Here is a 25,349-nt window from a genome sequence, read left to right as displayed (position 1 = left end):
ATGAGAGTTTTACTACTTTTCTCTGGTTATTCTTGTGGAAGCTCCCTATTCCACCCAAGCTAAAGTATTTTTGCTGGCTTTTGTGTCATGGTAAAGTTCTTATGAACCTAATAACCCTCTTTGCTCCCTTTGTCATGTTCAAAATGAGTCTATCCTACATCTCCTTAGAGACTGCTCAAATGCTATGAGAGTTTGGAATGGTATTATGTCTAGATTCTATCTCTAGAGCCATGCAATCGGATTGGAAGGGCTGGTTTTTTGTTTTTTTTAAGGAAGCGGAAATAGGACTAACTTCACGTCCTACCCCGAAATTTTATTAATAAAAATAATAAGCTTACAAAAGAGTTGGCGGACCAAACCAAACCAAGCTCAAGAGAAAAAGAACAAAAGTAAAAGGAAGCGGCGGACTAGGCCAAGACTGCATCCAATACAAACAAAGCAATAAGTAAGACAAAAAAATATCAAACAATACAAAGTGGGACTTAAACCAAGAGCCCAAATAAAGTAACTACGAAAACCGATAGCTAGTACGCAAAGAGTAATCATGACCAAACTCGGAGGTAATAAAGGACAGGAGGGCAATCCACCAATCCGCTCCATCATGCAAAGCACCATAATTAGCCAGCTTGTCTGCTACTCTGTTCCCTTCCCTAAAGATGTGTGATACATGGAAAGTCATTTGCCGAGACTTGAGTACACAATTAAACCAACGAGTTCTGAGCCTCCAAGGAATAAGGTTTGGGTTTTTGAAATATGTAATTACTAGGGCTGGTTTGCTGCAATCCATTGTAATTTTCTCTGTTATGGGGGCATTAAATGGTGTACGGTATTTATTTTTAGTTGCTGGTACATATGAAAATAGAGAAATCAAGCATATCTGAAGGGAACTAAACAAAGTTGCGGATGTGGATTGGGTTGGATTCTGAGATTGGAGTGCACTTCATGATGCAGCCTCCTCCACAAGTCATCACCACGCTGTAGGATGATTTGTGTGAAACTCAAGTTTAGGAGCACCTTATATATAGTTTCTGATTGTTTTCTTTTTGCTGGGCTTTTGGCCCCTATTTAATTTTTTTTTTTTTTTAAAAACAAGGGAAAACAAAAAACAAAAAAACAAAAGAAGAAAATACGTAATGTCAAGAAGATGGGATGATCAACTTTATAATAAATTTTACAGCTGTAAAATGTACAATGTGGAAGTATATTGTGGTTGACAAGGAACTATTTTGTGTTAAATACCCATTTGGCCATTTTTGATCGAGTCCATACCTCGTGTGTCTACCCAGCATGTTTTAACCACACCTCCAAAGGCACAGAGAGATTCTGCCTTATTGTATTTCCCGATAAAATTATGCCCAAATATATGGAAAATCACCTAGCTCATTTAAATTTTAGGAGCCTCTGTACTTTCAGCCCAAAACTATGAAACTATACAAACAACCGGGTGAGGAGAAAAGAATTTACTTCCTCCTCTGTCAGAAGACTTCAAACTTTAAAGTGAGGAGCGGCTTCAACCCACAATGCATAATGTCATCATCTTCTGCTGCACCATGGATGCTCTCCAAGTGGTAGTCAGGGTTATTTATCTTCCACATGCTTTTCGGAAGATAAATAACGGCAGCTGACATTTTTTTCCTTCATCTTCAGTGGTTACGGGAGTTTACAAACAAACCATCTCATTTCTGCTCCCCACTCAACTGAGAATGGAAACATGCCCTGTCTTGCAGTCTCAAAGCTGCCTTCAAGGAGCCTCTTTGGAAACCAACATGTTGCCCTCATTAAATCCATCGTTAAAATCCTCAAAGGGTGAGGATCCACCAGAAGAATCACTTTCTAAAGGAGTGGTCTCCCTCGGTGATGTTGGAAGAGATTCTCTCTGTTGTGAAGACGAACCTTAAACATAAAAAAGAAAGGTTCAGTCTCAATGTTCAAAGTTTATGCACAAGTTTCTTGAAGAAGATAAAAACAGCGGAGAAAGTAAGGTAACAGGTGATTGATCATAACAAGACAAAATAAAAATTGAAGAAAAAAACAAAAACAAAGAAATAAGTCGACAACCTTTTCTTGAACGGAATTTCTTCGTGTGCCGCCTGATAAGCCTCTTAGCTTTTGTTATAGTGAGCTGCCTAGCAAAGGGAGAAAACTCTGCATCACTTTCACTCCAATCTCCTTGGAAATCATTCTCAGCTTCACCCCTCATGGTCCGCAGCACAAATGCCTTGGCCTTACGACGCTGAGTATTGAAAAGGCCTCTGATGGATGTGACAAATCCATCACCTGCTCCATCAGTTGGGCGCTTGAGAAAGGTTATTGGATGTTGATCAGATTGTCCTGGCTGGCCTTCATTGTCGCTGAAATTAAGCTCACTATCGGGAACCCCAGATCCACTGGGTTCTCTCTGACTGTTAGCCTTGTCTTTAAACTTCTTACCCTAAAAATTGATGAAGAGAAGTCCCTCAATGAAATGGCAAATGCCACGGCAAATTCTAATCAACGCAAATGGAATCAAAATAAAACAATGCTCCATGAAAATATGAATTATTACCGACTAGGTTCACACAAATGAAGATGAATTGGTGGAAGTATTTCAAGAAGAAAATTATGAAGTTAAAGAGGGAGGGGAAGAAATTTCTCAGTTGATTGGATTTGCATGAATAGTAGGAATACTATCAGAAAGTATCTAAATACAGACCTGCATTCCAGTTACAGACTTCAGGACTCCCCAAATGATGTGCTTCTTAACACGTGAAAAAAGTCTCCGCCAAGTACCAGTAAACTCAACACGATGAAATGTATCCATCAGCAACTTGAGATCATTTACCACAAATCTAGATCCTTCATAGGTAACACATAGCTCAACCTGGAAAATAAATATTAAGGCCTTTGACTACAAAGATTATATAGTGAAATGACGGATCATGAAACTGAACCAACCTGGCTTATCTTGATATTGTGAAACTCCATCATCTTTCGAGGCCTGGCAGATTTTTTCTCTTCTTGTGACTTTTGTACCTTCTTTTCTTCATGGGATGACCTGCCAGATTTGATAGCTTTGGGATCTTTCAATTTATTCTTAGAGGATTCATCTTGTTCAATAGACCCAAGAGGCCCACTAATGCTCTGTAAGACAAGTTCAGTAGCAACTGATTCTGCAACAGTCTCTTCCCATGATCTGTCAAAGGAAGATGTTCTTCTTAACTCAGGATTTGGACCACTCGCAATGAGTGCTTTACTTTGCAATTTTGATTCCTGCAGATAGGAATTATTCAAATAAATAAATAAATAAAACTGCAAATGACCTTCACTAACTAAATGAAAATAATCCAGAAAAGGTAACAGTTATCTCCCAGCACATAAAACTTATAAGAGCATCCAGTGACAATATTGCTTTGCAAATACCCCAAAAACCACATGAAAGAAGAGATCCAGAACACTCACTTGTACAGAATCTGCAGGAACAGGGGATTGACTGGTACCAGGGGCCAAGGCACTTAATTTGGATGACCCCTCAGACTCCTTCATTGTTTGACTGCTAAATGCAGACATGTCAGGGACTAAAGAAGCTTTCTTTCCACGTTTTGTACCAGTAGTTGTTGAGATCTTCCAAACTTCCTGCATGCCACAACAACCAATTGATTTTAGCATTGATGAGAAGTTCCTTACAGCTCGACTTTCTCGAAGCAGCCACAAAGTTCAAATCATTATATTTACAACCCACCTGCCGTCTTTGTGAATCCTGTTCTTCTTCTGGGAATAAATATCCCCACATCATTCTGTACATTGTTTCTGTTAAATGGATCTTGAGAGGATAAATCTCTACCTGCAGTGTGAAATTAGCATTTATTAGCCCAAGCAAGGATCAAAAAGTTTTATTATTACTAGGATGATGTAGCCTCTTTTTTCCCAACAAAAAATTGGTTTTAAACTAGCAAATTATATTCCCTTCCACATAGCACAAACCATGTTCTCATATATGAACCGCAGGTCAGATTTGGTAGGCATGCAAGCTAAGCTGTTACAAGCTAGCTGCTTGCCTATGACCATCGGTTTTCCAAAAGAAATAGCAAAACCTTGTCTTCTTCCATCAGTTATATTGTAATAGTAGGGAACCCAGTCATTATTACACGACGACTTGGTGGGAGAAGGAAGGGTTTAGGGTTAAGTAGAAGTGATTCAGTGGCTGTCTTCTGGGTCATTTAGATGGTGAGGAACAGAGAAAGTACGGGAGAAAATATTAATGGTGTTGAAAATTAGGGAGGGTAATGCTAATCCATTTACAGGGAGAAACACGGGGAAAAAAAAAACACACACACACAGACACATTACCTCAAAAAGTTCCAAAGGAGAACTTCCATCCTTTGGAGCTCCCTGCTTTGCATCCACACGAAGCATAACTTTTCTGTAGCCAAAAACGTAGAGCATATCATTCCAATGTTATAAGTCAACATGTGAGAAAGTACATGATTCCTCATACTCATAAGGATGTAAACTAAGCACATAAAATTTATAATCTACCAGTAGCAAAACTCTCAAACTAAAACGTTTTGCAATTTCCAAATGTTTGATGAGGAAACTAGTTTGAGACAAGTGTCAATTTAGTGAATGCAAAATGCACTTCCCCCCTACAACTCATGCCTGTAATGGACACAATCTCACTAGGAACGTAATTTGGATTCTGATGGGTTTCTGACTAGAATATAAATCCGAACATGCGATTTGGCAAAAGATGGATAAAAGGTAAGGGATCATGAGGTTTTTCTTTTGTTTCTAATTGAAAAAAAATTAGAGCAAAGTGATAAGAGTGATCATAATGTGCTGAATAAAGATGAAATGTATAAAGATTGGTTCATAAATAAAAACTAGTTAGAAACAATTTTAAATCTTGACCAACAATTTTGAATAGCTTTCAATTCTAATCTTTATGCATTGGGAACAGAAAAGAAAAAAAAAAGGACTAAAAACCAAAAAGGAATAAGTTACCAAAAGGACTTTCTGAAAACATAGTTAGATGCTTCAACCAGGAGAAAAAAAAAATAGAAACCACATTAAATTACAATAAATAAATAAATATTCTGAGGAAATAGAAAAAATAATTGAAATGCAAAACCCGTGGTTACCTTCAACTTCTATGAATGAAATCCAAGTTAAAGAAAAATGAAAAGTCAATAAGCAAGTTAGCCTAAATGAAAATCACTCCTGATACTATCAAGATTAGCAAATATGGTACAGCCGTACAGCTTAATCTCCCCCCTTTTATATGTCCCAACAGAGATTAAAATGTTGTGATAAGTACTGGTAGGGCTATGGGGATCAATGTATTCCTCTCCTCCACTAAAAGTGTAATAAGAGAGGGCAAACCAAATATGATCAACGTTGGTTGTATAAAACAAAAAAATGACTTTAATATCCAGGCTCCTCCATTTGACTGAACTAAAGGAAAAGACATTTAAAAACATAGCCACAAGTAAATACTGCCACTAGAACAACCAAAGAGAATGCTTTCAAGGGCATGATAATCTGCTAGAAACAAAAAATACAGGATTGTTACTATAGATTTTTGCATGATATGATCAGAGTATCAGCTTCCATATCATTAGAAGTATTGTTTGTAGATATTGCATTGGTGAAAGTAATATACAAGAACGCCATGTGGTATAGTGGTTTTAAGCTAACAGTACAATAAAAAAGGAATAGCAAGAGAAAAATTATCTTCAGAATGCATAATGGTGATAAAAGCATGGTTACTCACTATAGAATAACTATGCAACAAAAAAAGGAAATGTACATACTTTCCCCATTCAGGTGGAGGATTCCATGCTGATAAAAGCATATCTGATTTGGCATTTGGGAGGCAGTTTCTAACAACAAAATTTTTTGTTGTAAACTGAGCAACACCAACATCCTTGTAATCTCGGTCGAAGTCATAAATCTATGAAGAGAAAATAGGAGAAGCATATCAGCCTTATTCTTGCGCAAATGATTCTGGCCTATAATAAAATTAAAACACGTCTTATGCATTGCAAAGAGTTGAACAAAATCAACAAGCGGCAGGAATAGAAAATGAAGTCAAAGCTAAAGATTTAATTTTTCACCATTTTGCAGAAATACTTGATTAGATGAGAGACAGAGAAACAAGAATTTTCACATTTTTTGTGCACCCTTTTCACACTCGCATTTTTCAATAATCATTTGAAAATAACAAAAGAAAAAATAAATACCCTAAGATTTGACCTTGAGGACTTATATTGGAAGTACAAAGTTTTCAATTCCAGGTTTAGAATAAAGCAGTCACCATCCAATCTTTCACCAAGACCAAAGTACGGAACCATCCTTTTTTGTTTTGTCTGGGCCTTTTGGGCCTCCATGTAACCAAAAAAACAAAAAAAGGTTTCATTTGTTGAGATGCTCAGTGCTCACCATGTCATTGATCTCCGCCTCGGCAAAAGATTTACCATCAACAAGCATGCTCCAAACCACTTTGTTAATTTGCAAAGAAATGCGCATAGCATAGGATGGACTTTTGTTTTTCTCCTTTTCCATTAGCCGTAGCTGAGCAGCCTTATGTAGAGCCATTCTTAATGAAGCATACGCAGCTTTCCTAGATTTTTTTGAATTAACCAGCTCTCTCTTTAGTCCTTGCACCTGGAAAGGAGAAAGCTTGTTAGTGAATATGATATAAATACTGAAAAAGAATTAAGGCAAGCATACAAAAAGAAAAAATAACTACTAAAAGGAGGGAATGAAAAGAGGAGAGGCGCAGGAGCGAGAGAGCAGTAGTATCATAAGAATATAACAAATTATTTTTACTGAGCTCTTTACAGTTAGAAACTAAATTTCAATCAGTCTGTAAGTTTAAAGAATATAAGTTTAGAGCTTTAAGCTTCTTCACGCAGAAAGACAATAGTTTTAAGCCTTAGAATCCAATAGTATACTACTTTCAAAATCCAACACTAGACTAGCATCATGTGCATGGTACATTGATTCTCCCAGTAAGTTACATCTGGAGCACTACTGTAAAATTTTATTCTGTATATTCTGTATTAGAAGGTGATACAAGGGTACTATGTACTATGTACAAAGAGCCACTTAATCCGCTTTAGAACTTTGAAGCAGACTGGCACAAACTTTACCAGGCTCTTGAGACTTTTCAAAAATAAAATAAGTAAAACATTGAGTCAAGGGCAAAAAGAAGATAATTTTTATCAAGTATTTGATAAACTGCCCTATTTTCTTCCTCGAATCTGCTGTGTTCGAACGGTTTCTTAGCTGAGAGCATTTTAGGATCTTCAAAAGTTGCACCCTAAAACTTCTCCATCTATACAATAGTATAAATGCACTACTCTATAGATATATAAGTTCTCCAATATACGCAACAAATTTTTTCCTATAAAATCAGATCCAAAGATGAAGAAATCAAAAAAATATCAATTAGCATGGTATGTTGTGAGAACAGAAAATACCAGGTATGAACACATTACATGTGAACAACAGAAAACCAAGTATGAAAGAAGGGGATTGCCACCCTTATGGTATATTGTGAGAACAGCAAACAAATGGTTTGTACACTTTTGATTATGTGAACATCAGAACACCAAATATGAAAGAAAGAAACAAAATGGCTACCATCAGCCTCACACCTAACTTAATGGATTTAGGATTGCTGACGCAATAATCAACGTCGGTGTTATGCATAAAAGTGCAAGGCTTGTTCACAAAGGATGGGAAGAATCCCTACAATGGTGGGCACAAAATATAGCATTCAAAAGCCAATCACATTATACTTGCTCCACACTACATGCTGAATTCTTAAAACAAAATATAAGGAAGTATCATTTCATTATTGGGGAATTTCAAACCAAATGTTATAATGAAAATAAAGCAATAAAATTATCCACTAACTTTTGAATAAAATAATTTCAAAGTAATGCAGCTACGCCTCAACTGGCTACACAGACAAAACATGCTATCATCATGCAGCTTGGAAAGCACTGGTACCACAATACCACCAACAATTAACATTAAAACTGGAGGAGGAACAAACACACCACAAAATGTCTACCAGGCTCTTAAGACTTTTCAAATATAAATGTGATCCATAAACAACAAAGAAACAAGCACAAGAAAGAAAAACAAATTGAAAAATACCACAGAGACATTGTCATAGTCACCGACTATCACAAAGTTTCCACAGGTTATCTACAAAGTTTGTTTCTCACCAGAGTAGATCTTGTACAACTTATCATCCACAAGTCCCCTTCCTTTTCTGGATATAGGTCTCCAGTGGTATCACAGTGAAGGGATAACTTTCTTATGTCCCCAAGAATCAATCTCTGCTCCCGTTCCTTTTTCTCAAGTTCTATTCTTGCAAGCTCCACCTCTTCAACACCATCAGGAACCACTTCGTCTGACTCCTCCTCCACATCTTCATCATCTTCAGCAGGCAGTGACAGACTACTTTTTCTAGGCCTGGATCACATGCATAATTCCAGTCAATTTGAAGAATCCTATGACAATATAATTTTACACAACTTTTTAATTTTTTTTTTTAAAGAAACAGCTTTTAGTGATTAACTTGTAAAGAAGCATTATGAATAAAGTGAACAAGGAGTCCACAGAAAAAGAAGCTAGGTAAAACAGTTAGAGAAACAGACAAATAGGCTTAACTGCCACCAAACCAGCCTAGACAAAGAACCCTAAACTACAACTGCTTTCTAATCTTAAGTAATTGAGGAAAGAGTAATCTTTAAACTCCGACCCAACTCTCTCAGAAAGGTCTTCCAACTCTGCACCAGATATCCCCTATTATTTCCTTCCATCCATACCACCCACCTCACAGCTCACACCACAACCCCAAAGGATTCTTCCCTTTTTCCCTTTGCCAAAGAGCTGACAGCTTTCCAACTATCAAATAAATCCTCCTCAGGAGCTTACTCAAATCAAACCCGCCTCCACCTTGACAAACCTTTTCTTTGGATAAGAAAATTTGCTGGAGAAAAGATTGGTCTGAATAGTATCAATTAGAGAGCCACGAAAGGATTTGCAAGAGAAAAAAGAAGACTCCAGCTTCCATCTCCTTTCATCCAGTTTGGAATCCACCAATCTTATTTCTAACACGACCAACAAAGAGGACATCACCCCTTCATCCTTTAAATTCCCTCTGACCAGAGAATAATTAGAAAAGCAAGTCTTGCAACTGTGAAACTACAGAATCTTGATAGCTTCAACAGTCTTTGAGAAGAGTATTTCAAGAGTTGATCCCCCACCCAAAAATCTTCCCGAAGATCTGAGCCTACTCCCATTACCTACTGCCATCTGATAACAAAAGGCCAATTGGCTCATTCCAGCGGATATGTGCTTCCAAGAGCTTCTACTTCGACCTCCCAGAACCAGCTTTACATTCCAGCCGTCTTCATGGTACCCATAGTTACTTCTGATTACGACGTGTTGCAGGTAATCGTACACAACCCCTTTCATTGTCAGACTGCTTTTGACTTGGGGACTTTGTACATTAAAGCTACCTCCATCTTCTTTTGATAAAAAAAATTAAAAATTAAAAATAAAATTCAAAAAAAAAACTAGCTTTTATTAAAAAGATAAAAGAGGATAATCCACTAAAGCTACCTCCATCTATTTAATACCAGTTTTGAAACCTCAACCACAAGGTCCACAACCCTTATCACTAGTTCACTACCCACACATTAACCAGTGCCCCAAACATTAAGATTTTAAGAAAGGAGATCAAATTATTAGTGTATCGATAGGACCATTCTGCCTTTTAAAGATGATTTTGGAAGTCTAACATATCTACGAAACTGCAGGATCTTTTTGGTTTGTGGTCCACGGAAGTATTAAGACTTGGGATGTGCTCCAAGACTACCCACCAAATACTAGCTTATTCCTATAATGTCTGCAATTTCTGTTTCACCTTTATTTTTTTGTTCTTTTTTTATTTTTTATTTTTTGGTCTGATTCTGTTTCACCTTTCAGTTTGGGAAAAGTTGCCGCAACTGTTTGGAATAGGATTTATTGGCGGATAGTATAGTGTAGGACTCGTCCATTGCTATTTGATCATTCTAGCGGTTATTGAACAAGGGGGAAAAAAAGAGAGAGAGGAGGGAGGAGATATACTTTCTCAGGAAAACAGGATTTTGGCATCTCTTGATATCTTTGTTTGACTTATCAAGGAGGACATAATATAATGAAATGTACTGTCTTCTTTTTCCTAATAAAATTTCATTTCTTTTGTTCACAGAGAGAGAGAGAGAGAGAGAGAGAGAGAGAGAGAATCCTTACATGGACCTATGTTTCTGTGTATCTATCTATGTTAAACACTATGCAGTAGGCCACAACACGATGAAACAAAATCCAAATAATATATATATATATATATGAATAAATTTGTAGAAGAAACATAAAATTAAGAAGATATATTAATTATTTACTTACTTGGGAAGTCGTGCAAAAAGAAGATTTGTCAACACATCTAGCATAACTTGAAATTGGCGAGAGGTCATTGTTGCCGTGATATTATGGGAATTGAAAGTCAGCTCTTTTAAGGGCTTCACCTGCAACAGGAGGATTCAAAGATAAGACAATTGCCCAAAACAAAATAAATGCAAACATTCAGATAACAGGCTGGGATAGCAGCATCCATATTTGAAGAATGCTTACAAAATTATCTCCATATTGCACATATGCACAGATGCAGCTTCATGCACATATCTACATAAGCAATATTGATACCAGAATTTATAAACTATCTAATGACCAAACAGGTAGACTATAAAGGGCCAAATCACCTTCAACTCTGGAGTTCCACCTTTGTGCCTTGTGTAGCGAAAGTACATGTCACAGGGCATAAATACCCTTTCAAGTAAAGCACCAGTACGTTTTACTTTTGGAGAGCTTCTACGAATTTTTGGAAGCCACTGCAATCCAGCTCCAGGATCAACATCTGTTGGAGCAACATGAGCTTGAACATGCTCTAACATTACAGAAAACTCCATGCGTTTCCATGTCATTTCTGGTTCACATTCTGGTATATTTAAATTATCATTACGAAGCTTCTCAATCATCTCATAGCCAACATGAAGAACTGAATGAAATGACCGGGCCAAAACACGGCCACTAACAGCAGCAAGCAAAAACCTTCCCTGTTTATCAAAACAAAACAAAAAACAGTGATCCTCAGATGATATTACTTTTTCTTTATGCAAGTTTCAAACTATTAAAGACTGCATAAGAATAAATTTATGTCTTTTTAATCATACGCCGAACAGAATGCTAGCAAGATCAATTTTTTATTTTCAAAAATTAGAAAATGCTTTCTGGTTTAATGATATTGTCACCTCTTGTCCACATGAAACAGTTTGTTTCTTTGAAAATAGAGAATACTTAAATAAAATCATGCAGCCAAACCCAATTTATTTGATATACACCATCTATTATGATGTCCAGACACGTGACTAATTTTGTCACCTTATATTTAATTTCATCATTTTGTTAGAGAACTGATAAAGTCAACAACACATTTTAAATACACCAGTCTGCCGTAAATCATACCAGGACCAGGAAAGAAACAAAAGTATAAAAACAATTGTGGATAAAGTCAACAACCCATTTTAAATACATCAGTCTGCCGTAAATCATACCAGGACCAAGAAAGAAACAAAAGTATACAAACAATTGTGGATAAAGTCAACAACCCATTTTAAATACATCAGTCTGCCGTAAATCATACCAGGACCAGGAAAGAAACAAAAGGAAACAAATAATTGTTGGAAGCATATTTCCATCAACAAGGAAATTCAGAGTGGTAAAATCTACTGCCAATAATCTAAAGAACTTACATTGGCATCTTCAGAATGAAGATTGAACTGGGGCTCAATAACATTCACCATGAAATGACGAGTCCCGTCCTCCTCTGCATCTTTGGTCTCTCTATGCTTTTCTGCAAGTATGGCAAACAAATGGCTCTTATCAGAAATCTGGGGTAATATAACACCTGTGCTACAACAAAACTTGGTACTACAATAACAATAGCACACCCCCTAAACCAATACCACCAGGTCGACATATTGGACAAAGAAGTTTTCACATCAATTTCAAGGGTGCTTAGAAATTACCTACTACTACACCAGATGAAGAGTCGTCAACTGCAGATGACAAGATCTCCGATTTGACGGAAGGTGACGGAGATGATAGTGAACCAGATACCTCTGCAGAAGCAGCACCATGGCTGGTAGTGGTGGGCTTAGAGCTACCATCTTGCTGCATTTCACCTCCACTATGTGACTGCTGCTCCTCCAGTAATTTCTTTTGTGCATACTGCCTAGAGGGAGAAGGTTTGGGGGCTTGAAATGCTTTGGATAGACCACCAACAAAGGACCAAACAGCATCTCTATTCTCAATATTCCACAGAAGTTTGAGTCCATACACAAATATACGTTGGCAATTGTCAGCTATTACCACATTGTATCCATCATCATCACTTGGATCAGATCGGGTATGCTCGTCACTCTCACTTCCATTTTCAAATTCAGACCTCACATAAGTCATCTCAAGATTTTTTCTTCCAGCCTCTTGCCAAGCTAATAAACTAACAGGATCAGCCTTTGGGGCCTGCCTTCTGATCGTGAAATACTCTGATGACAATAGAAATCCATCATCACGATGCTTCTCTGTGCCACTACTCATGTTGCTACTCTTTTCAGTTGGAACTCTATCTACTGATGCAGGTTGTGTGTTTTTTATCGTCATTTGAACTACTTTTGCAACACTAGTGCTTTCTTCTCTGTTTAAAAATGCCTTGGGCATATGAAGGTCAAGGCCCTGGTAAACAAGATCAAGAGGTGCACGCTTGCAATCAAAAGTATACTTTTGCTTACCCCGGCTCGAACACATTTCCAATTTCAACTTTGTCATTAAGAATGTCAGTCCTTTAGCTGGATCGTCATCATCTAAAGGTACATGCTTTATACAAGTAGGCGAAGCATCAATGCGGAGCATAAATTCTGTCATCACTCTGTCTAAGGACAAGTTACCGGATCTAGGGATTCTTGGAACTCCAAAACGAGGAAAACGAGCAAAGGCCCGCAATTTGTGAGGAGGAAGATAATGCATGTTATAAAACTTCAGAATCCATGCTAGATCATGAGCGCCAACATTCACTGTTGGTGGAAGACTGGAAACATTCTCTTCCTTATGAGGAGGACCGTAAACAGTTCCATCTACATCTACACCATCTACCGCATTAGAATGTGAAGCTTGTTTCTCGCGTAAGGGAGAGCGTCTAAGCAAGATATTCCAGCGAAGGGAGAGAGAGGTGGATCTGAATGGATCAAACACCGTTTCACGAGGTTTCCCTTCAATAGGAAGTGCAAATAAATAATGATCCATAGGATTTCCAGACTCACATTCCCAATCCATTGTAACTTCAACAGTTAATGCTGGAGCTTCTATTACAGGACCAGATATACCTTTAGGAAGTTTTAAACCACGATTATTTGCCAGAGTGTCCAAACTGCTTGAGAAAACCTTAAAATCATTCGCAGAAACATGAATACGACCATCTGACTGCTGGATCTCCATAGGACTAGCTGTTACTTGAAGTTTGTCAAGCTTTTCATACGGATCAGTAGTCGCAAGAATATTCCATATGGTTTCAGAAAAGAGAATCTTGATGTTTCCATGAATGTAGTTTCTCATATCATCCCACCATGGCAAGCTCTTTTCCTTCTTTGGCGGCAAGGGTTGTGGATTAGGGTCCCTAATGCATAGATTAGCCCTGCGAAGAGCCACGGTAAACGCATAACTCACATCAGCGAAAGGTGGTTCATATCCCACTCCAAAGGACACCTCGGCTTTCTGAAAACGTAGGGACAAATCTGTGAATGTTTTCATAGGTGGAGTTGTACCAGTAGCAGAACGAAGCAAGTGCACCTTTCTCCATTTCCCAATGTAGACATCTTTGTGTACTTGAGGCTGAAAACTTGTTGCCTGATCCAAAGAGATGATTCCAATTATAAAGTACACATACAGAATTATATTGCTGTTCTACTTCTGAAACAATGTTCGCATATATGCATGCACAAGTCATAACAAAAGATTAATTCAAAATGAACTGATTGTTCCTTCACATTTTAAGAGTGCCATAGACTTCCACTGAAGTCTTAAAACAGGAAAGAACAGATTTCCACGAAAACGAACGTAAAATAAAATAGATTATATATCAGCCAATATTGGTCTGACCTGGTCAGACCAATTTTTACATTTTGCATCACATGTCATGTGAGACTTAGGGTCTCTGCATGCATGCACTTACCCGTGGATTCAAGTATTATTTCAGCAATTACAAAACATTTATTAAAACAGCAACTCCAAAGTTAAAACAGCGGACATGAAGTCCACTCAATAGAATTAACATCCAATAGATGAGCAACACCCAGAAAAAGAAAAAGAAACCCCTAGGTAATTAGGAAATGCTAAACCACAAATTAATGGTAGTAAAGGAAATGATAATTGATAACTTACCTGCTGTCCTAGCACAAGGCGACCTTCACATTTACCAGAAGTTCCGGACAAGAGAGGAAATGTAAAGTCACGTAGCTGAACCACAAGTGAGCCTGTGTGCAGGAGAATATTACCCCCATAAAGTTTAGAAAATGGTATATTATTTTCACGACAGACAGGATCCAGCATCTTTATAACATCTATCATCCCATCATCACCACCATCAATCAATGTCAAGCTTACATCTAAATCTGTTGCTGATATAGACAGAAGAGAAGTTCTGGATGTACTAGGCTTAAAACCAGCCTGAAGCCCTTCCCTACAAGCACCTGAACCCTCTGATTGTGCTAGATTCTGACATGCCTTGTAATAAGATCTGAATGATTGTTTATAAATTTCTTCTTGCATCTTACTAACTGCTGAAGGATCTTGTATGTCAATCTCAACTCCATTAAAGAAAGTCTTTCTTTCTCGAGTAGAATCATTTGTTTCAGTGGGCTTGGGAGACTGGCTGACTTTGGAAATAAATTCATCAAGCAACTTCAACCTAACAGCTAACTCAGATGCCTCATTCTTCATTAAGAGATAGTGCTCATCAAGCCAACCTTGCAGTGGTTCTTCTTCAATATCAAAAGTTAACTTCCGTATTAAAAACTTTAAACACCCAAATTTTACTGAACTGGGCTTCTTAGCTTTTGAAAGATCTTTCTTCACCGGAAAGATAAGACTAGTTTTAGCAGCAGCTACAAGCTTTAGAGCACGCAGCATCTCTTCAACAGAATCATCAATGGCACGCAATTCTAACCTGTATGGTAAGCAAATATGAACATCAAGGCCTTGAATTACCCAATCCCATGTGGTAGATGGAGGAATTTTCGCATCAGGGGCACAAGAGGCACTAGGAATACATGAAATTTGCATCCGGCTACTTTTGAGTATTCTGCACCCATTGAAACAAAGCAGAAATCCTTCCAGAAGTACTCCTATGCGAGCATTCTCAGAAAATATTGACTGCACCTGGACTACTGCATCAACTCCATCTCCAACCTCAGCATAAACATTCAGCATTTCCACATCAACAGCAAAGATAGATTCCCTTTTCTTTTGCTTGTCTAAATTTACTGGTTCTGTAATGGCTTCTTTCTTCTGTTCGGAGTTGCTCATGCTAGATACATTTTCCATATGTTCTTTACCGTGTACCTGAAGCTTCTGATTGTGCACCAGTAACTTCAATCGAAGTCCAAGTTCAATTAGTGATAAATGTACATCAGGCTCCCATCTAATCGTAATATCAGTAGCACTGAAAAGAGAGCAGACAGCAATCTCTTTAAGACCACCAGAACGTCGTACAAATTTAGCATTCTGCATATCAAACAGTACCAATTTTGGTTCGGGCTTATGTTCCTCCAAGTAGTCCTGATAGATAGATCTGGCTCTTTCAAGTTCAACCTGGGTGGATTGTTTTTCCTTGTTCACACATAAGCTGAAATGGAAGATGTCAAGAGAAATGGAGTACTTTAAGTTCTTACAATCATCAGATACTGTGGAAATTACTTCTGCAACCCGTTGAGTGCCATCAGCCGACTCACTTATAACAATTCGACCACCTTGTGACCCATAATTTACACGCTTAGGATCTGGAACAACCATTTTTTCTAAACCCACCTCACCACAGAAATTCAAAGAACACCGTTCAAGATTTAATTTCAATAGCCGAGTCCCTTTCCCTGAGGATTTCGATGATCGCCCTCCTCGGCTTTGTGATGTTCTTTTTTCAGAAGACGACAAATTCTTAAAAAGTGCTTGAAATGACATGGCAGTTGATATAAACGACTCAACACGCTTGAAAGTAAAATAAACAGCCATACCAGTCACATCAACAGATAAAACTAATTTACTTTTAGAAGCACCTTCTTCAGATGATTCCATGTCCTTTTTGCCCCAATCTAGACTAACCTTTGCAACATTGACTATGGAACCTGAATTTGATTCCACACCAAAAAGGTTTTCTTTCAAGCATTGTTGGTATTCATCCGCCATATGCAAATTAAGTTCACCGAGCTCCATATGTACAGTAGTTCCAGTATTTGATATGTTATTTGCAAATACATGTGATGATTGTGAGCAGACCTACATCAGCAAATCAAACTTTAAAATGATGTATGTTCATACTTATTTTAGAACTGACTGGAAGGACAAAAAAACAGAGATTAACAGAAGAAAACATATACTGGATGACTACTTCAACCATATATAAAGCAGCTGTATTTCAGCTATGGAGAAAGAATTACTACTTGACAATACAGTTAGATTAGCAAATACCAACTCGAGTCACCTACAGAGATGGAATGTAAACATTCTGATACTTCTTTTATTTTTCTTCTAGAAGAAATAAAATATTTTAGTAGAAAAGAAAAAAAGTGTATACATAAGGAATCCACAGGCTAACAGAAAGATGCTACAAATCTCAGAGACTAACAAATAATACACCCCAAAGACACAGCCTAGCAAACATCAATAAACCTAACCAAAATGTCTACATTCTGATATATAAGTCTAACCATATATAGATCCCTTATGAATCTAAAAATACATGAAAATATTTCAGTATGGATGACCAACTAGAAATCCTCATGTAAAACCTATCTTCGCGATTGCCTGAAGAAAGCCGACAGGAAGCCTTTTACTTATGTCACTGCCATTCAATCATATATCCCCTACAGATTGACCACAAAATACGTAGGGAACTCACCCATACCATGTGAACTGCTTAGGTTTCTCTCTCATTCAACCCTTAAGCAGTCAAGATACCTGAGTAGAAATCTGGTACACATTAACACGCACCCTAACTACAGAATATAACAAAGATGAGGGGAGTGCATCAGAATTTACTCCCCTAAAGATGTTATAGATTTATATGTTTCCCCTCATTATACTAAGCCTTCCTTTCAACGACATGAACATGCTATATAAGAGATCTATAAAATTTGGAAAAAGAAAAAATATATATATATATATAGTTTGTTGTTCCTAGTTTGACACTAGGAAATCAAATCACAGGTATAAGACTCATACAACTATTGAGAACTAGCAGAAGGATATCTATCTACAAGGTAGTTTTACATAGATAGAAAAGGATATCCTAATAATTTATACTTTTCTGGGGCTTCTTTAGCTATTTTTGCAATGTTGGTTTCTTTCTATATATTGCTTGCATATAGGTGTGAAGCCCCCAGAGCACTTATTTAATAAAAATTTATGCAAAAGAAGAGGAAAAAATAGGATCAGCTTGTTAGTGGAACCCAAAACATTATAATAATGCTAAATGGATAATCACAACACGTACATGATAGAGTGGCAAACCACTGAGGCTATGAAGCACAATTGTCATCTCAGGGGCTGAAAAAGTACATGTCCACATGATAATATTGGTATCCATTGTTGGAGATGTCTTGTCAAGAGTAGGCTTTTCATCCCGAAGTACCATTCTTTTCTTTTTCGAGAAGTGGAGGCGCAACAATGGCTTTAATCTGTTCACTATAAGGTTGCATTGAGTACCACCCAGCTTTACATCAATTTCAGCTCTAATAGGAGAGCTTGGCTGGAAAAAAAAAAGGATAAACTTAAAAGTCAAATAAGATGATGATGGAGCACATCATAAATGAAGTGCTTATTCACTATTTTACCATTGTGCATTTCAAAATGCATACGCTATCTCCATTTTACTATGAATTATAACCATCATTGAGCTAAAATGCCAAACCTTCAAATAAGTACATATTACGAATTACCGGTGTACTTCCTCATTTTCTTTTCTCATCTCCATCAACTTGGTACATATCAAAGCAATTAATTTATACTTGTAAAAAGATAATAAAAACATATAAGCAGCTGTAAGAGTTCTGTATAAAAAAACCACGATCAAATAATTCCTGTGTAAAACAACCGATTCATATTTATATGCTCAATTGAGTAATATTCCCTACAACCTACAAAATAAAATGTCTGAAACACCAGGGCAAGAATATGTACTTTCAAGAAACCAAATATTGCAAAACTTAAAACTGAAAATAGTACCTGTATTGGAATGTACAAAAATGAGATAACATCAAGTTTCAGTATCTCCAAAACAGAAGTGCCAGCTTCTCTAAGCAGCTGAAATATAATTCCAAAAATTGCTGTCAAGAAGAGGCCAAAATGACAATGAATATAAAATAAGAATACCAAGACCACTTATAGAATTCAGTAGTGACACCATACATGAATCTCGCTGAATTCTAATTGAACATCAAGGCGCGTGCTTTCTCCCACATCTTCACTTGATTGTGATTTGATGCTTTTCAATTGGATGCCCATGATGTTATTCTCAAGAGCAAAATCATGTTCCCGATGCTCAAATCTCACATCCAGTTTTGGCAAATTGAAGGAAACCTATTTAAGATGTACAGTATAGACAACATATTTTAATCTCAGAGTAAATTAAGCATGTGGATGAACAGGATGTCCCATGATGACAGCATATAAGTATAACAAAGGTTGCAAACAGCTCATATCATTTATGGGGGTTCAATGGAAAACCAATTTGCTAAAATAGTACAATTCAGTGCAGTCACTCTATGCAACAGTACATGGAAGAGAGATGCATGCGAAAAAAATAGAGTACACAAATCATAATAAAAGAAACAGAGCAGCATAATTCAGTAACAAGAAAACACCACATCAACAAGACACCAAAGACTTTTTAACAAAAAAATATATATGTCAAAAACCAAATCTTTAACATTCTTAATCAACATATATATCCCCTGCACCTTCATAGGCTTCAAAAATCCAATATTTCTTAATCACAGACAATACAACAACACATTAACACATGCCCAAAAACTTTGGACTCTTTTCCTTTGCCAAAAGCAGATTGCTTTTCACTCAACAAAGCAATTCCCCAACCCCGGCGAGCTTACCCAACTCACCAAGTCTTCATCCTAACATATATGCTTCTAAAGGCTTCTACTCAACCCCTCTAAGTTTTGCATCCTAACCATTTTTGCATCAATCCCTAACAGCACGGGAAACTCCTAATATCAAGTGGGCTAATGGACTTTGGAGAGTTAGGTAGATGCCAGTGAGAAAAGCACAAATGAATAATACTAAATCCGCAAACGAACATTTTGTGCCTATGAAGGAGTGGAGATGAAAGAGCTGTGGGGGAGAGTTAAGTTCTGGGCATCTCTTTGGGCTTCTGTAACTGTTTAAAGATTACTCTTTTTCATCATTCTAGATTGGCAGGCTGTTGTAGTTTACGACTGCCTACTTTAATAGTGTCAGTCGAGCACCTTTTCTGTTGCTCAACCAGTCTTTATTTTTTTTTGTGGACTTCTAGTCAACTTCTTTATATTATGCTTTTCGTTTGTCAGAAAACAAAAATAAAGTCTCCCAAAAAAAACAAAAAAAATGGAAACCAAAATCATATAAGCATAAGAACCCAGCTCTTTCCCAAAAATACTCAGCCACCACTCTTTTAAATCATGAAGATCCTTTCCATCCAGATTATCAAAAATACATCCAAAACACTACAACCCCATAGAACTTTGGCCTTCTTCCTTAACTGAAAGCAGAAAGATAACCGCTTAAAAGGCCAGAAATTACTCTTTAAGCCACCCAGCTCTACCTGGCTTCCTTAAACGTCTGTCATAAATTCGACGCAACAGTACAGTGCACAAAAACATGACCAGCACCTCCATCACTTTTACACATTAGGCAACAATGATGGGAAAGACAGCATTTTGGCCTTCCTGCCTTTATAGAAGGAGATTACTTTCACAGCCTTGTTTGAGTGTTATCTATTACAAAGGCTACTTCTGTGTCCTCCTGTTTGTATCAATAAATTGTGGTTTCTTATGAATTAAGAAAAATATCTGTAGTGATATGTTCCTATAGTCCGATCTAAAAAATAAGAACGAAAACAAACCAGAGATTAGTTTAGAGTGGACCTGCAACTTATTTATCTTAGACTTGTCAACACCAGCCCGAAACTAAAAATTTCAAGCAAGGTTAGCAGGTTCTATCTTGAAATTTACGGCAATTCACCTGCTTACAGTACTATCATGTAAACATTACTGAATACTATTCTAAAATTTGCTAAGCTTAATGCTCAAGTAATTTGTCTTTTACTGCAATTAGGTTGCACCCTTTTGCCTTTAACTTGTAAGATACTTTCTTAGAAGACAAAAAGGAGCAAAATCAACCAGAGCTGAGAAGACGTCAAAACCAATCCAACATTCACGACTTGCAAAAATAATAGATTTCACTATGTTTTAAAAATATAATCTATCCTATTAAAAAAATCACAAACCTTTTCAGGAAATAAAGTGGTGCATTTTGAGATCGCATCACTCATTTGTTGCTTTTTTTGTGCCTTCTTAGAAGCAATAGAATCGGTGGAGGATTCTATAGCTTTATCAGGGTCAGATGAAGTGTTTGATGAGCTTTTGCTTTTTGAAAGTAGCTCCTCGTTCAGGTTCACATTGACCTCTCCACTAGAAATATCCACATTCTTGAAGATTACACCAACTTCCCTACGGCCAAATTACGAAAACAAAAGGATATTAGCTGATTAATCAAGCCATGGCATTGGCAAATCTTCAAAGAAAAGCAACATTCCAAAGTGGAGTAAATCTGTTCAAATTGGAGTATCCAGAAGAGAAGCACAAGAATGAACAAAATAAATAGATACATAAAAAACTGATGATAAACAAATATAACTCAATAACAATAAATTCCATTGCCTAGTAAGGCTTGAGATTTGTATCATACGAATAAACATATTTTGCTAATGGATAATACCTATCATGACCAAATTCACACGAGAGCAAAAATTCTTCACAGACAAAAAGAGTAGATGACCTGTCCACCAAAGCAGATGATGACTGGCTTACAGAAAGGGATTCTCCGGTGCAAAAACTGGATGACTGGTCACAACTGGCCCGTGGTTCATTCCTTTGAACAACAATAGGTAATATCTGTAGCTTGACAATAAGATTTTGCTTGGATGTACCATCTTTAGATATGTCCACTTTCAATTCCTTTACTTCAATGGAAATTTTTGGCGTCTGCAAAATTTCAAAAAACACATATAACACCCAAATGAAGTGTATGGCATTGAAAGGTGCAACAGAAAATGTAATTAAAAACCAGCCATTCACCCAAAAAAAAAAAAAAAGTAAAGTGTTCTGAACAAATTAACGTCAATCTTAATTCAAACAAACAATTATCTTTTGCTTGATGGATTATTGCAGAGTAATAAATGTCCCTTTTTTCTCTTTGAAAAGAAACTGACTTACACTAATGACAAGAGTGTGCAGTTTATTAGAAATTATGTTTTTTCTTTTTGTAAAATAAAAAATATATATATATATAAGAGATAAATAAATGGTGTTTCATATTCCCTTCAGTTATTTTTAATTACTTCAGCTTACAAGTGAGTTTATGATACAATGTAACCACATATATCCCTCAAAAGAGTTCTATCATCCAAAGACATTCACGTATTTTAAAAAGGAACAGTATATTTCATCCAGAAAAAAAGGGCATGGGACAATAATCAAAGCTGCATACCTTCAAAACCAAGTCTGTGATGGAAACAGATAAATATCGTGCAATATTGGCCCCTACCATCCACTTTCCACGGCCTGAATTGCGGGATTTTCGAGATCCAGACTTGGCCTTTGCCTTTGCCTTTGGTGTACTCTTATTTGAAGACCTCATTACAACTTCCAAGTCAGATATTACCACTTGCAACTTGGGATCTTTAGAAATAAAACCAACCCCTAGTTTGACCAAGGACCGACGTATGCTGGGTTTAATTTCCCCAATGGAAATAGATTCAACAGGGCCCTGCAAAATTGATATAATTATTAAAAGACGAATCTCATAATCTTATAGGCAGTAGTCTACTGAAGAAAATAATTTGCATACGTTGAGAACCATATTTGGAGGTGAGAAGGAAAGAGCAACAGCAAAGCTTTCATTACAAGAACTTCCAGTTCATACAAACCAGGTTTTCTTCAGACATTCAGAAAATAATAACTAATGAATATTAATTTACCATGCAGAAGAATAATCAATCTTAATTTAATTTGCAACCTACTTTTTATATATAGGGGGCAATATACTCTTTCATCAGACATTGATTAAAGTTGCATACCAAATAAGGATTAGTAATACTCTAGACAGATACATCATATAAACAAGCCCACAGACACACATTCTTGCTTTGTAAACAACTGCTTTGCACTGCTTCACCCAAAAAAAAAAAAACAATAAAGGCACTTCTCAATTTGAACATAAAGTTTCAACAAACTTATGAACCCAGGGAAACCCAGGCCTCAATAAAAGAACAATAATCATTCATTTTGCAAAAGTGGAACAGCATACTCAACAACTATAAAGAAAAAGTATTGAGTGGCATCCTACAAAAAACGTGATTCTGAAATCTTGATAGCATACATATATTCAGCAAAGAGTGACACACGTAATATTATGAGCTTTTAACTTGGGAAGGGAAAAAGGTAAAAGCTCTTTCATATAGACCAGAAATTATTTATTTAGTAAGTGGAAAAGTAGTTCTATAAGAGTAACATTCAGATAAAAGTAGAAGTGCAAACTCAAGCTAAAACGAGTAACATTCAGATAAAAGTAGAAGTGCAAACTCGAGCTAAAACCAAAACTGCAACAGTCTGCTCAGCTAGTAAATCTCTTTAAAGTAACCATAACATCCCAATCAGTGACAGAGGCAGCGACAGAATAATAAAGAGCAGTGACAGATGCAAAAGAGGAAACCTTTTTAAACTTCACCACAACATCCCTGACAAATACCCATCCAGCGACCCGAAATTTGACAGATGCTCCTAATACACGGCTTAAAATCCAAGCTATAAACCTTGAAGCAAATCTGCAAAAGATTGTTCTAAAAAGCTTAGCAACCAAAACCAATATAAATACTTCAAGCGCCATATGTATAAGAATGAGAAGGAGTCAGAGGATGATAGAAATTACAATGCAATCAAAAGCATTTCTGGCTATGGATGAAAACTCTACAACCTAAGGAAAGGTGAGAATGAACTATCCTCCTTTCGAGGTGTTCATTCTGCAGTAGCACTCTCCGATAACTTCACTATGTCCTTCTCAAAATAAAAAAATGTAGAGTGTTATGTTCGTCCAATTTTTTCTTGTATCCAGCCAACCTAACCTTGTTACCATTCTCCACAGTCCACATATGCAAGAGTCTCTCTTGTAACATCTAAAATCTGCAATTGCAACTCAAAGGTTTCTCTTTATTTTCTTAGTACACTCATGTAAACAGAGAAGATCAGAATCGCACCACTGATCATTTCTTTTCTGTTTTAATTGCAGCGAGTACGAAAATTGTGACTGTAAATGATTCAAACTGATACAGCCGCACACACATTATCTTAATTGGTTCCGAGGACTATAGCTGATGATTTAGGTTTCAAAAAATCAACAAAATCCTCACTCAACTCATCAAATTCTAACTCCACCTAATCCTACCTCTCCTTCATTAGCATCAAAAAAGGAAAAAAACGAATTCCGCAAACCAAAACACATAGATACAGCGAAAAATCCAGAGACAGAAATATGAATAGCGAAAATGGGGAACGTACATGAAGAGCAACCACAATGTGATGCAGAGGATCAAGAAACCGAAGAGGAACTTGACGGGGGAAGCCGCCATTGTTACTGGTCTCCGCGGCGAAGAGATCGATGGTGTGATTAGGGAATTGCAGGAGAGAATCGAAGAAGAAGAAGAAGAAGAAGGCGAAGCATTGCGTGCTCATGAGTTTGTCATAGTCACAAAACCCTAGCGAAGCGAAATAAAGGAAAGGGCGGGGGACTTTTGTGTTGTTAAGGCAAAGCAGACTAGGTCTTCCTGGCGTGGCGATCGGAGGGCTTGTAATTTTGATGCAGAAGAGAGAGAAATAGAAGCAGATCCGATCCGTGAGGTACACAGAGAGAGAGAGAGAGAGAGAGGGAAAGGGGGTGGGGATCAAGTGCGGTTAGTGTGTACGGACGAGTTGATTCTTCGGGGAGCATATTACTGTGCCTGAGTGGACCGTTGTTGTTTGTTTTTTAGTGTGGAAATGACGAGCGGGTCCTTGGATGATGGGACGGGACGGGGACAAGAAGGTCAGCGCACCGCTAGGATGATCAAAGTTGGTTCTTTTTTTTTTTTTTGAGAAGAGAACTTTTATTGATACTAAATCAGATAGATACATCCTTTTGAAGTACATCGGAGAGCCATTGTGGTCATTCCTCCACTCAAACATGAAATGCAGGAAACAAAAGCGCGTTTTTAGCTAAACCATGTGCTGCCTGATTACATTTTCGAGGGCAATAATTATATAGAACAGAAGAAAATAGAGAGAACATGTTCTTCACCTCCTCAATTAACATTCCTTCCACAGACCAATCATCCGTAGCCTTACCAAGATCATTGATGATTGATAGAGCATCCGATTCTAGGATAAGATGAGAAGTGTGGAAACCTGATTGGTATAGCACCTGCAAACCCAAAGCTGCAGCATAAGTCTCCGCTGCCTTGACACCAAATCTGCCTCGAAAACCCTTAGAAACAGCTATCATGAGTTCACCCCTTTCATTGCGAAGCACCGCTCCCATACCTCTAACCCCATGTAACTCATCTAACGCAGCATCCACATTCAACTTGAGGAACGGCAAATTTGGTTTAACTCATCTATTTAGAACAGCCATTGAATTTGAATGATGAGGAGCCTGAGTGTGTGTTGAAATCCACTAGCTAT

The 25,349-nt window shown here is 37.2% G+C and overlaps 1 protein-coding gene across 3 annotated transcripts; it reads right to left on the bottom strand.

Moving 5' to 3' along the window:
• Positions 1-1,131: 1,131 nt before the first annotated feature.
• Positions 1,132-24,596, bottom strand: LOC112177013 (protein SABRE). 3 transcript variants are annotated; one of them, XM_024315170.2, is made up of 23 exons: positions 24,192-24,596; positions 23,350-23,461; positions 22,126-22,404; positions 21,355-21,620; positions 20,864-21,086; positions 18,772-18,942; positions 18,589-18,666; positions 17,858-18,112; positions 14,533-16,641; positions 12,126-13,998; positions 11,850-11,950; positions 10,800-11,153; positions 10,447-10,565; positions 8,217-8,466; positions 6,418-6,642; positions 5,790-5,929; positions 4,327-4,399; positions 3,719-3,820; positions 3,439-3,612; positions 2,935-3,249; positions 2,693-2,860; positions 2,058-2,431; positions 1,132-1,886 (listed from the first exon to the last, which is right to left on the bottom strand). In XM_024315170.2, the coding sequence occupies exons 1-23, from the start codon at positions 24,260-24,262 to the stop codon at positions 1,742-1,744; spliced, it is 7,977 nt and encodes a 2,658-aa protein (XP_024170938.1). In that variant the 5' UTR covers positions 24,263-24,596; the 3' UTR covers positions 1,132-1,741. The 3 variants fall into 3 exon arrangements, with proteins under 3 accessions (XP_024170938.1, XP_024170937.1, XP_024170939.1); XM_024315169.2 differs by having other exon boundaries at positions 1,132-1,893; positions 2,059-2,431; positions 24,192-24,595; XM_024315171.2 differs by lacking the exons at positions 22,126-22,404; positions 23,350-23,461; positions 24,192-24,596 and having other exon boundaries at positions 1,132-1,893; positions 2,059-2,431; positions 20,864-21,081; positions 21,355-21,497.
• Between the last annotated feature and the right edge of the window lie 753 nt (positions 24,597-25,349).

Source organism: Rosa chinensis, chromosome 7 (assembly GCF_002994745.2).
Source record: "Rosa chinensis cultivar Old Blush chromosome 7, RchiOBHm-V2, whole genome shotgun sequence".
Classification (NCBI taxonomy): Eukaryota; Viridiplantae; Streptophyta; class Magnoliopsida; order Rosales; family Rosaceae; genus Rosa; species Rosa chinensis.
Note: the sequence above shows the minus strand (reverse complement) of the source record. Positions and strands in the feature narration are given on the sequence as shown.

What these genes read in the sequence shown, in the direction of transcription:
- LOC112177013 (XM_024315169.2), bottom strand. Translation starts at nt 24,262, where the DNA reads ATGGCGGCTTCCCCCGTCAAGTTCCTCTTCGGTTTCTTGATCCTCTGC. An exon ending in TTGTGGTGAAGTTTAAAAAG is followed by an intron (nt 22,405 to 23,349) that starts GTTTCCTCTTTT and finishes TCAATTTTGCAG; the next exon opens with GGCCCTGTTGAATCTATTTC. An exon ending in AGTCTGTAACTGGAATGCAG is followed by an intron (nt 2,432 to 2,692) that starts GTCTGTATTTAG and finishes ATCAATTTTTAG; the next exon opens with GGTAAGAAGTTTAAAGACAA.